At 38.8% G+C, this 13,511-nt stretch overlaps 1 protein-coding gene across 1 annotated transcript; it reads left to right on the top strand.

The window, feature by feature from the left end:
- Nucleotides 1-1,480: 1,480 nt before the first annotated feature.
- Nucleotides 1,481-8,317, top strand: LOC145496969 (uncharacterized). The gene is made up of 3 exons (XM_081476737.1): nucleotides 1,481-2,075; nucleotides 3,896-3,958; nucleotides 6,019-8,317. The coding sequence occupies exons 1-3, from the start codon at nucleotides 1,488-1,490 to the stop codon at nucleotides 6,241-6,243; spliced, it is 876 nt and encodes a 291-aa protein (XP_081332863.1). The 5' UTR covers nucleotides 1,481-1,487; the 3' UTR covers nucleotides 6,244-8,317.
- Nucleotides 8,318-13,511: the final 5,194 nt, after the last annotated feature.

The following is a 13,511-nucleotide window of genomic DNA, read 5'->3' as shown; positions in this document are numbered from 1 at the left end:
GTATTGTATTGTTAATAGACAGATAGCTTTATTAAAGTGAAATCATTGCAGCTGCTGAAGAGGCTGAATTGTGACATACTTTACAACTCGTTAAAATAGAGTATTATTAGTAGTGTAAGTGTTGTTAGTAGAGTATCGAAGTGGTGTAAGTAACCCTCACGGTTGTAAATAAAGTAATACAAGTGTTGTATTGTAACTAGAGTTTTGTTAGCGGTGTGAGTAGTATTTTAAAGTGCTTTTAGGCTTAGTCCAGCATTTGGTTCAGTATTACCTACATTGCAAAACACATCATAAAGTAAACTAAAGCAGACCAAAGAGCCGGAGCTTTTCCCTGTTTCTGTAGCATCAAGTAGCAGTGACGTAACCTAGGTAGTTGGCAGTCTTATTTGCGCGCCATATATGATAAAATGCGCGAGCGGAGACGACGGCATGCAGAAATCTCTCCCAGCATTTTATCTGTTTTATTTGTGCTTTTATTTTATGAAAGACTAGCTATTTCGTTTTTTGCCTATTGTTCCCGATTACTATCCGCCTGCTCCCAAGCACCCCTACTTCAGTGAAAATAAAAAATATCTATATGCATTGATCAAGAGGGTTAGAAACTAGTTTTTATACTGAAACATTTCTCATCCCAATAACTTAAAACTATTGCAGCTTTTGAAATCCCAGAAACTTTCTCAACAGCCAGAATGATGGGATTTAGATTCAAAAGACATGGGAAATACAAAGAGCAAAACACCTTAAGAATAGGTAACTATATATTTGTTCCGAGAATTAAACTGAAGAGGAACAACATATTGTCCATATTAATTGAAAGTTTGGAGACATAAATCGGTTTCATATTCTTCACATTACAATCTGATATGATTTTTGGAATTATAAATCCCTTTTGGTGAATATTCAAAGCCGTCTCCAGTGAGAAAAGTTGCCCGACTTCAATGCCTTTCCTGTTAACAAACATTTGACGTCAGCACAGTACAGTTTTTCGCGACTGTTGAATCCTGATTGGTCAATTCAAACTTCAGGGGCACCAGCCGTATGCAATGTGCGAACGCAAATGATTCACACAGCAGGCCACGGGTTCAAATTGCCGTTGTTTTCTGATGGAAATCACTCAGCTTGCTCAGCAAAGGACTTGTTTTACTAGCAATCTTATTTTTTAATGGATAAATTTTAGTCATCGATCGACGCAATGACAAGAAAGCATACTTGAATAAGCCAGCTCTAACCACTGTCTTGCTATGCAACCGAAAATAGACTGAAGCTAAAAAATTGATACGGCCAAAGCCTTTTGGCAACAACGCTTGAAAAAAGTCGTAAATTTTGACAAAAAATAGAAGAAATCTGTTGATATAAAATTTCTCGTTTTTGAAATATCGAAGGTATTAACTTTATTTCCTTGCCGCCGAGGTGGGTCTTTCCCAGAACTCGGCTACTGAAGGCCGTGGCAAATATTACGGTGGACTGGGCAATAGTCTGATTCCAAGATGGCTGACGCTCGGCGCCGAGAAGCGAGGAGAAGAAAAGTGCTGCAAAATAGCGAGGATCGCCTTCAGAGAATATTGGGAAGTCGATCAAGCCATCTCACTACTTTAAACTCACAGCACCAACCATCTGAGATTGTTTTAAATTCTACTTCAGCGGAAAAAGATGTTTCTAATCAGAACAAATTTGATGTTGATCCCGAGGAAAGTGAAACTATTGTTAGGGAAAAAGATGTTTCGTCGCCTGTAGAAGATGAAGACAACCAAACTGTCCAAAGCAGTAAAGCTGAAGAAACTGCTTGCGAATCAAAAGATATAGAAACGGACGGAAAAAATTATTTGGACGACGAATTTAAAGATGTACCCGAAGTGACAAGTCACCACCAGAATCTTCCGCCAGCTGAAGTCAACAAAACAGTTGAACACTTATCTTCCACCTCAAACTCTGGTATATGGACTCGAGTTATATTCAATATCATCTTGGCTGTTGTATTAGTGAGCAAGTGGACCTATGTAAACTTGGAAGTTTTACTTTCTTTGAATAGAAACCAAGATCGTGGTAATTCTCAAAATGATTTGGTCCAGTCAGAGGTAAGATAGCGTTAGCTGAGGAGACAGACATCTGTTTCACGCACTCAATTCATCCTCCATCTGAGCGATGTTTGAGATTTAGATGGGACTCTACCGTGCCAATGACTCTATGGGGCTGTTTTTGAGACTGTAATTGGCTGTTTCTCGAGCAGTAATATCACCAACAGCTACATTGTGAAGTAGTAGAATTTCTCACATTTCTTTGGCAGGGATGCGCATTGCTGTTCCAGTAAATATACATGCACATCCTGAAGGTTGTGTTGAGTTGAACTCTCATCCCTACCTGGGCCAGATACAGGACTTCAAAGAAGTGTGTTAGAGATACGGACTGCTGAGATACCAGCTCCAGGGAAATCCTCTCCCGTAAAATTTTTTAAATTGAGATCCTCAGAAATGAGATTTTGGGCATTCTGAGGTCAAATTAGCATGTTATAATGTCTCATTTATTTTAATTTAGGAGTGGGGGGAGCGACAGAACCCCCCGTATCCCCCTAAATCATCCCAGCCCTACCCTCTAACAACGGACTGTCTTCATATTGTAGGTATTGGACCGGAATTAGCTAGCAACTGAAGCTGATGTCAGTTAAGCTTTATACCTTCCTTTATTAAAGTTTTTTTTACAAAAGCTTTGGCTTTTGAAACCCTTCTACCTCTCTGAATTTCTAGTGACCTTTCTTGGAGTAAGGTTGTAGGTAAACTCTGCATTGATCGGGGGAAGTGTTCTAGACCACCATCTGGAGCTTACAGTTTCGGTGATGACTAGGGGTATTTGTGCTGGGATTTGATATTGGACACACGGCAGACATAAATTGCTTTGAATAAAAAAAAAAAAAAAAACATGAAAAAGTGATATCTCACATGCACAATGTATAGATTTTGATGATATTGCATTTATGGACAGTTCTGCCTTGTATTGATGTTGACTTGGCTTTTACCTTTATCCAGAATCTATGGTGGGTAATGGACCTGAAATTTGTTTGTATTTAAAAATCTTTCTTGGCTCTTTCTGCTTAATCTTAAAAAAATGTGTGGAAAATGTTTTATTAACCCTTTTATCCCTAAGCGCACATATACACGCACTGAGTGGTCATGCTCTTTAATGTACCACTTGTGATGTCATCAATTGAAATGTTACCAAATATCCTTTATAAGCAGATAGTGGAGCTAGGATAGATCTATCCACACAACAGTGGATTTTGGATATCGACCACATTCTGACGTAGCAAATTGAAAAACAACTTTATCAGTTTTGGTGCAAGAATGGTGGTAAAATGGCTCATTATACCTATAATTGATCAAGGTCCCATTTCGGGCTTTGCCCATGATTAACACCCAGCATTTTACGGCAGCCAGAAAGAAAATGAAACGCAAAAGATAGCGAGAGTAAAAGGGCTGGGAAAAGGAAAGTCCAAATTTTGGCTTATGCGTATGCGCTAAATTAAAATTTTAAACATTTTAAACCTAATTTTCAGGAAATTTATCTTTTTGGTAAAAAAATACCTTTTTCAGCAAAACTAAGGCCCATTTAGCATTGTGGCAGCCAAAAAACTAATTTAGCGGTTAAAATGGCATTTTTTGGTAAAAATGTGGGGGTGAAAGGGTTAATATATGGAAAACATTGTTGCTTGGGGAATTTGTCTTGTTTCATTCAACTAGATGTCGTTTCTTTATTGCCTTCACTTGTAAGACATTAAGGTGACCAGTCATTGAGAAATGTCACATTTCAGTCAATCCACATCTTGTTCTCTATATTGCATCACAGTGATACACATTTTTTCTCTGATCACAGTAATAATTTTGTATTCTTATATTTCTTTCAGTCTATGATATGGCCATTCCTTGCTTTACAGCTGTTGTTTATGTGTGTGCCAAGCTTAAGACAGGTCAGTTATAATAGTATACTATAAAAGTACTCTGGTAGGCATGGTGGCCTCATGGTTAGTGCGCTTGTCTCTGAATTGAGCAGTCTGCGTTTGAGCCCTGGCTGGGGACATTGTGTTTTGTTCTTGGGCAAGACACCCTACTCTAACAGTGCCTCTCTCCACCCAGGTATATAAATAGTTACAGTGAACTTAATGCCTGGGATAACCATGCAATGGATTAGGTACCATCCAGGGGAGAGTAGAAATACTCCTAGTCACTACATGCTACAGAAACCGGAATAAGCTCCGACCTGATGGGCCACTTGGCTCTTATGCAGACTTGTAAAAGTGTTTTTAAAGACACAAGCCTGCAAATTGTTCCCTGTTGTCCTGTATTAAAGGAGCTATGTAATGCAATTTGAGGCAAGTTTAGAGTTACTGGCCTGGTCATGGAATTAACTGCAGCATCACAGTATTGGCTTAAAAATGTAGAAAAACTCAAAATAAACTGTCTCAGAAAAGCCAAAAAGGGGCATGAGTGGGAAAACTGGGTATAAAATTGATTACGGTACATTTGTGTAATCTTGACGAATGTCAGGCTGAGCTCTTTCAAGCTTATCTCAATTTGTATTTGTATGAAAATGCCATTTATAATGCTCAGAGATCATCCTTGGTTGTTATGTGGCTGTGACTTGCCTTTAAAGGCAGGCATTCGTAAATTTCAAGAGGTGCATATTTTTATTGTTCTGCCAATTTGAAGTTTAGAGTACATAACTAACCAAAATAATCAGAATTAGCCAAAGTACCATGACCTAGTGCCTTTAATTGCGGTAGTACTAGGTCAGAGAATTTCTTAAATATTAATGCAAATTTGCATTTGAGGCAAGTGGCTCATCAAACTGGCACTTATCCATCTATCAATGTTAAACCCTGTGGGGACCCTGGGCATATATGGGATAATTGACTTTTCATAAGAATGTTTGGTTAACATCCCCACCGTAGGGCCCCAAAATAGGTGAAATCAGATCAAACATCCCCACCTTAGCATAGTGCCATGGTGTACTGCCCTGCAGGTATCCTTAAATTTCAAGAGGTGCTTAATGTACCCTGTCAATGGATGGAAAATATAAGAATTCCGACACTTGATTATCTGATAAAAAGTGAGACTAAAAATTAAAAATCCTCTAAATCCCCACAAAGTAGGGAGAAGTAGTTGTTTTATTTGTTGAAAACAAGTTGTCATCTGCAAAATGCTTGTGTTCTTCTACAGAAGAACTATTTCAAGATGTCCACACTGAGGAGCACATACCATGATGTGATTCAGTTCCCCTTCCTCCTTGCCAAAAACAAAACATCCCCACACTGGGGCCCAGACTTTTAGTCAAAATGCCCATATATATGCCCAAGGTCCCCCTCCCCCCCCCCCCCTTTGAGCTTACCAATGATAGATGTATTATCTCTTTATTGACGACAATGAAAAAGCTAGCCTAAGAGTACAATTTTGTAGTTTGGGTGGGGTGATGGTCCAGTACAGGGTAACCTCCCTGGATTTAATTAGCCAATACCTATTTACAGTATATACCAGGGTGTAGAGAGGCATTGTGAGAGTAACATGTCATGTCCAAGAACATAATGCACTGGCTCTGGCTTGAACAGGGCTTGAACATGGACCAGGCAAGCTGGAATCTAGCGTGGTAACCTCCGCCACCCATCATATGATTAAACCAACGTCCTGATTCTTGCACTCCAAGTAACAAATTAAGTGGTGAATCTCAAAACATCTACAAATACACAGAGAACTGTCTAGAGAGACACATATGGCAATGCAAACCACAAGGGTGGGGGTGGTAGAGGAAAGGGCAAGAAACATGATTTCTGAGAAGAGTAGCAGAAGAAAATGGTAACAGTATAAATATCTCATAATTGATAATATTGTTTTAATTCACCCCTGGAGTCAGGGTGACCATGTAAAGAGGAGCATGGGAAGCAAGAGCTTTTGACTCCCGTCTTTCTCCCTCGTTGCATGAATCAATGCCTTCACATTTTAGTTTAAATATTTCTTAATTCTGTTTATTTTTCAGACATCCCACTCTACCTTTATCTCCATGCTTACTGTTGCCCTACAACTCTGTGGAATTCCCATAGAATTTACACACAAAGTCAATTTTATTTTCACAGCACTTTTGGCTTCCCTCAAGGACTTTGGAGTGTTTTTGTTTGCAGTGATTGTTGTTCATTGCATTGTAGACTATACCATCACCACTGGGCTTCTTATGCATGTCTTGAAGACCATTCAGTCAAGTTAAAAACTTGCACGCTGGATATATCTTCTTTTTGTAATCCTCTGGGGTGTGCTTCAGCATGTGGGTCATTTGGTGCGATAGTCTTATTTTTGATTGGATAACTCAAGGTCAATCCCTTTGAAATTTTGATTATAGGTTAAGTATAAAGTATACTTAACAGTTTTCCTTCTTCTTGGTCATGAAATGTCTAAAAATACATAACATATGCATATTGCCCAATTGTTGCATGTAGGTAGGTAAAGGTTAATTCTGCATGCGAGCCAAGTGGGTCACCAAGCTGGCACTTATCTCCAGTATCAGTAGCATGAAGCGACTAGGAGTATTTCTACTCCCCCTGGATGGGATGCTAGTCCATCGCAGGGTTACCCCCAGCATTGAATTCGCCGGTACCCATTTATACACCTGGGTGGAGAGAGGTACTGTGTTAGTAAAGTGTCTTACCCAAGAACACAACACAATGTCCCTGGCCAGGGCTCGAACCCGGACCACTTGATCTGGAGTGGAGCACACTAACTATGAGGCCATCGTGCCTGCACTAATTGTTAGGGCATCTCTTAAAATACATGTACTGTACCTCCCATCTCTTGGTTACTTTTAGTGCTAGGGAACTGAACTTCCATAATGACAGTGACTTTAATTTTATTAACTACATTTAGAATACTGTAATTACCTAAAGAACTTAGGCAACATGAACAAAGTCACTTTCTACATCAGCTGGGATATCTCAACATACAAATCAACTTCATACTTCGTGACAGACTCTGGAAAATCGTTTTGGGCTACATTCATAGGTTTGTGCATTACGTTAACTTTTAAGTACCGTAGCTGTGATAAATTTGGAAACCTTTTTCGTCCTGTGCATTCTAGTTGCATTTTACTACGTTATGAGGTGTAGCATTGAATGAACTTATGAGCGAATGAATGATATTTACATGTATAAAAGTATCTAGCAGAGGGAGAGCCCTCTGCTAATAAGAGAGACCCAACTTAGAATAAAAATAACTGTAACGCTAATGAACATGAACTATAATAATACCTGTTTACAGGATCAAAAATTAAGAATTGCATTAATACTTATTTCCGAAAACAGGTTGAGATTTGTAAGTCTTCTGTTAGATCATTTCCTTGGTTGGTACATATTGTAACAGTATAAAACCACTAGTAAACCTATAGCGGAATCTTAATAAAGAAAAGTAAGGCTAAACTGTGATTCATAGAAGGATTTGGGTCGTTAACATGCATACACCGGGCGAGGACGGGGGGTGCTTGTCGTACCTTTTAGGGGTTAAAGAAGTGGTTTTGGTACCTGTGAGGGTGTTCAGCCTCAAAAGGTCCACAGCAGGAGCTTTTGCAGTACCTTCTAGGGTATTGAGCCAAAAAAAATGACCGGAGATAATGTTTTGTTTTAGAATTGATACCTACAAGGGGTGAAAAAAATTTCGAGCCACGCCCACAAAACAGAATCTAGGTACCTCTTACGGGTTCTTTTCGAAACTTCCGACGAGCACCCCCCGTCCTTTTTACATGGGAGTCCCCCCCGGGAGGCATACACCTCTCGTGCAAGGGGTTTTGCTCATGAACCCAGAGTCCCAAGCCACATGAGAGCATTAAACACATTAACTTCTTGTGTTGCCTCAATCTCACTTATTAAGACCGACTGCATAGGCCAAGTCTAAGGGCTGGTTATCTTGAATGGTTTAATATTCCCAATGCCAACGGCTCGTGTTGAGTCTGTGTCTCTGTTTTAACAACCCCATCCCACCCCCAAAGGAATATTAAACACCCCTGAGGCAAACAAAAGAGGTCAATAGGAACTATTTGAATTAAATTTTTTGGGCAAGGAAGGCTTTTAAGAGCTTAATCTTTTTGCTTTGAGAGGAGCAAAGGGCGTTAAATTGATGTTTTGTGGGCTTGTGTGTGAAAATAATTAAAGACGCGTGCGATCGTGTTCAGTTGTTCGTGATCGTTAGAGTTGCGTGGGTTAGTTTCCCAAACTCATTACTTTGAAAACAAAATGAACCAAAAGAAACCGCAAAATAAAATGTCAGCAGAGCCCGAGGTAAATAATTTCGAAAAAAAAAAAACACACGGCACTAGTCATTTTGAGATGAGCGGTTGATGTCCTTTCGATTTTATTGCCCCAAATAAACAAATTAATTGATTGATTAATTAAAGAGCTTTAAGGCCCCATCGACACTAGAGCCTTTTCGAATGGGCATCAATCAAATATTCAAGTCCACACTACCGTTTTCGCAGCCGATTTTCTCCGTCCAAACTAAAATGCTAGAAAACATACATACGCAATGAGGAAACACAACCATCTTTTTCACATGCGCACATTTGATGTGAATGACGTTTATGTTTTCAAAGGCTCCGTTTTTCGCTGTCCACGACAATAGGACTTTGTCTTCAAGTGTCCTCATTCTAAATAGCGTTTTCCAGTGTATGCGTTTTCGAAGAAGACTGATGAACGTTTTCGATCGTTTTAGTGTGAGCGGTAAGCGAAAACGCCTGAAAAAAAAGGTGTGCGTTTTCAAGCGAAAACGCTTTGTGTGGACGGGGCCTAAATTTTTTACAACGCAAATGCTTCCTTGTTATTCTTTTTAAGATAGCTTTGTTCATAAAAATATAACATTCCCGGGTTCTTTGATCGCGAGTTCCAGCTTGTTGGGGGTGAACTGTCTCAAACAAAAACAGAATTTAGGAAAAAAAAAAACTGGACAGATGTTGATTTATTCGGCTATGTGTTAGCAAAACACCGAAAAATGTATGTTTTCGTCATCATGAAATGGGTTTAATGTCATTTTTATTGCATTAATCCAGTTAAATGCGTTCATAAGATCCACCAAAATTAATCAGCCTATAAATATAAGAGCAACGGTTTGTTTTTATCAAACAACATTACACACAGGTTGCAAAGATGAGAAAAAAGCGAGAAAAATAACAGACAAAAATGAATCATTTAATTTAGAGAGAGTTACCAGCTTGTTTTTGATTGGAAAAGGGCGGCGTTGCCCTTAAGAACTGACTAAAAAGAAGAATCTTCAATAAAAGTTAGCGGCGTTAATTTTGCAGGAAGTAATAACTTTTTCCGTGACCGGATTGGGTGGATCCGGGTGAAGTTGCCTAGGGAAGGTGTCAATGGTTTCCTCAAGTCATCACTTAGGTCCAATAATAGCTGAGTTTTTTTTAAAAAAACTGGTCATTTAGCAAACACATTTCCTCGTCGGCTTGACCTTGCCACATACTGAGTTTCCAAGAATCCGCACGTTGAATTTTGATGTTAAGAAACTGATTTACGACCAACATCGGACTTGCAGGCTCACCGCAACAACATAATGAATCATATGTTTCAGCTTTTGTTTATACCGAAACCGGACACTTTTGTTATACATGACTCGAAACGTTGACCATCATGTGGAACTGAGGAAATTTGCTCTCTGCTGGAGAAGAAAATTTCTCACTCAGGCTGTCAACTTGTCAGTTGTTTTTCTAACGAGAACCGCGAGCACTAACCATCAAGTCACTGACCATATCTGAAATGAAATTCTAGTAACATCTTTTAGTTCCACCAGTCTAATCCACATAATCGTTCATTCATTTTCTGAGATGAATCATTGCGAAATCCTACGCTTGAAAACCCCCGTCTTAGAAGGTCTTACTTTTCAACGCACAAGAAGAGTGAGGACAGTTTCAGCGACTGAAACATAGCCAGAACAAACACACCGATATTTTCTTTTGTTGTCCTCACCACGAATTAAAGGACGGTGCCTACTAAATACAAAGGTTTTTGCTCCGGGTTAGGACCACGCGGAAAAAGTAGATCTTTGTAAGGGCTATTAGCATCCAGAAAAAAAAATTGGGGTAGCTGGGCGTTTTTTCGAGATAATTAACCTTGAATCTCATCAAAAATGCTGACATCAGCATTTTTCTGAAAAAAAAAGAAGGAAAGGATATTTCTTCACAGATTTCCATAGAATTCGCCTTTATATACAGAAACGCAAACACATTTATAAAGATCTTAAAACTACATGGTAAATGGTAACATAAAAACCATTTTTGCTATGTTTTTAATAACAAAATCGTTGCCACAGCGTTTTTAGCGTCTCTGACAGCCTTCCTCTGGTTCAGCTAAAATACAGTCTAAATACCTTTTGCTCACAACCAGAAACTAATCACGTGTTGAATAGGCTTGCCACTTCCATTTCATAACATAAAATGTAGAGGTAACCACGCGTTTGTTAAAGTTATTGATCTTGTTTGAAAACTTTTACGGTGCCCGTAACATTTTTCCTGTCACCTCCCTAGTTAGTAAAACAAATGCGTATCTCATACTTGTTTCGCGTGCGCACTACGCCATGTGCAGGTACATGTTTACAATTGGATTTCAGTATAATTTTTGACAGATAACGGCTAGTTTTTCAGCTGGAAGACGTTAACAGTTAGTGGTTAGCGATACGCTGCTAGTCTGGTATTCCTGGTTTAAGTACAGGTTCCTTAAACTTGATTTGGTCACAGTAGGAAAACTTTGCTTTCATTTCAGTCGTGTACTTGGTAGCGTAGTTGATTGCGTCACTGTCAACCCAGCGCGTGCGTGGCGCTTAAACCATGCTTGCGTGATGCGCAAACGTGTGCGCACAATCAAAAGTAGGCACCGTCCTTAAGTCGCGTCAAATTTAGCCCCCACCCCCTCTGAGACTGTGCCCTCGCTTCTAAGCCTATTGGCCTCGATTTCACGCAAGTTCCACGTGCTTTTGCGTATGTGGAGAAAGTAGTCAAGAAGGTGGAATTATTTGGCTGTTCTTTATAGGAGAAACTACTGCTGTTGGTAAGTTAAATTGCCTTATATTTCGTTCGAGTAAGTCGTTATGTTTTTCAAAATGTTTTATCAAAGTCTTAGGGACTTGTGTGCTACTCCCGGTGCAAATATCAAACGGAAATTCGGCATTGTGTTATCAACCCTCTCGCCTTCGACGAAGAAAAGCCATCTTGTCATTGTGAATGAATTTGGCAGTGAATACATTCGACAGTCATCGAGCAACATTACTATAGCTTTTGGTCACATGATAAACGAACTAAGTTGTGTAGCTTGGCGGCGATTGTGCCAGAAAGTGAATTTACCGATTTGTCAAGCTCGGCGGCCATTGTGCCACAAAGTAAATCTACCGAGTAAAATAGCAACATATATGCCTATAAATCCTGTTAACTCCCTCTCACAGACAATATCCTGTCGAAAGCACTCCTCTAATCTCTGATTATTACTAGTATAAGAATTAAAAGAGGAATAAAGAACAATTTTGTTCTTCGTGTATCCATGCTTATGCTTCCACTTATGAAGGATAACCCCTAATTGGGACAACGTGAAAAGAATGAATGTGTTTTAGTCACTTGTAAATGCATGCTGCTGCTCGTATTCGCACAGCTAGTGCTAATAAAACCAAGTTTTGCCTAGCTGACTGAATTATAGTACTGAGTCCCCTTTCAGTGATGATACTACTTTCCAGATTCGATTTGAAATTGATGATGAACAAAATACACCGACTTCGCATCAACAAAAGTTAAAGTAATTGCTCAAGTAATCAATAAACGATCACTTTGGAACTTCACTTTAAAGATTCTTCGGTAATAATTTGACTCATAATCCGATAGTTTGTTTATTTCATTTGTCGTTCATGTAACCCGTTTTCGTATCAAGTCCTACGAATTGAACTTCCTTGTAGCAATTAGAATTCCAGTTATCACATAATACCCACGAAGATTGCATGACCCAATATATGGAAAACATTTCAGATTTTACACATTTTTACTCTAAATTTCCAACCAGTAACCTCATTCGCTACCCGTATTCAGGTTTTCATTTTCTGTTCTTCTTTAACTCTAACTTTAAATCGATTAAACAATCAATAACAGCACCAATCAATTTATTAGAGTCTCTCTGTGTCATGCTTATGAAGAGGTCATAGCCGTACGGGCACCTTCGGACTTGAGGGGTGCGGGGGGGGGGGGGGGGTCGGGGAGCGGTGATCTTGCTCGAAAACTTTAGGCAATGCCCTAATGCGAGGGTGTTATAATCGGGATGCAAACGCACTCAAATTGCATGAAAAACAAAAACGTTTACAATTCCCACATCTAATGAAACTGCTATAATTCTAAAATAAAGTTATATTCAAAGTTCACCTTATCAGTCGATCATACGCCATCAACGGTCTCAATCCGAGTAAAATCTAAAACTTATTAAAAGAAAAAATTCTATATTGAAATAAAAACTAGCGCTAAAAAGTCACGGCGTTTCGACCTCTCCGAGGTCATTTTCAAGTGAGTAAAATTTTCTGAATTAGCATAAATATGTTAACAAATTATAATAGATAAAAATGTGGCGAACGCTAAAATGTGATAAAATATGTGAAAAAGTGTTATACAGTGGAAAAATAAAATAATCTTAACAAGAATTGCTCTAAACAAATAATTTGGCGCGAACAGTGCGATTCAATTCGACGGCTTCGCTCGAAACGTCCGATTTACAAATTCGCTATGGCGGTCAATTTCAAGTTGGTAATTATAACTATGTGTTTCACTTGCGCACCAATGCAGCCCAACAATTTTTTTTAGAGACCAATGCCTTTGCCGGTGTATTTTGTTAAATAAACTGCATTTCAAAGGTAACTCGAATTCTTTTGGTTGTCTGTGTAATGGTTTACAGGCGAAAGGTTTGGAGCTCGAGATATACGTAATATTTCATCCCATAAATTTTCGTGTGCAATGTCAGGTTTGAACTCCTTAATTTTCAGGGATAGAAATTTTCCAAAGAAACGTTTTTCAAAGATATTGTTTCTAAAACCCAACCGCAGTTAGTTCAGATGTTTAGTCAGTTTAAATTCCGATCTTCTTTGTCCTCTGTGACCACAATTTTCAGGCGATTCCTTTTAGCATACTAAATGGAAAATCAGTCCTCTTGTGCTCATATCAGATGGCCATTAAGACTTGAGAAGTAATGGTATTACTTTGCTGCTATTTGAAATTTCGAAAAAAAAAATCGAGAATGAAACTTCTTTGATTAACCAGTTTGTCAAAGTTCTTTCATATTATGTAGTGTAAGTAAACATTTCATGTATGCATATGCAGAACAGCGTAAATACCAGTTTACTCAAAATATGAAATTGGACAGACATTTTGGTATGGTATTCCTTTTAGTCAAAGCTATGATTCTGGCACACTCGTTAATCCCATCTGTATTTTAAATACAATGGCCATTCAACCATTCAGATTAAGGT

This window comes from Orbicella franksi, chromosome 9, assembly GCF_964199315.1.
Source record: "Orbicella franksi chromosome 9, jaOrbFran1.1, whole genome shotgun sequence".
NCBI classification, from domain to species: domain Eukaryota; kingdom Metazoa; phylum Cnidaria; class Anthozoa; order Scleractinia; family Merulinidae; genus Orbicella; species Orbicella franksi.
This window is presented reverse-complemented; position numbering and strand designations above follow the sequence as displayed.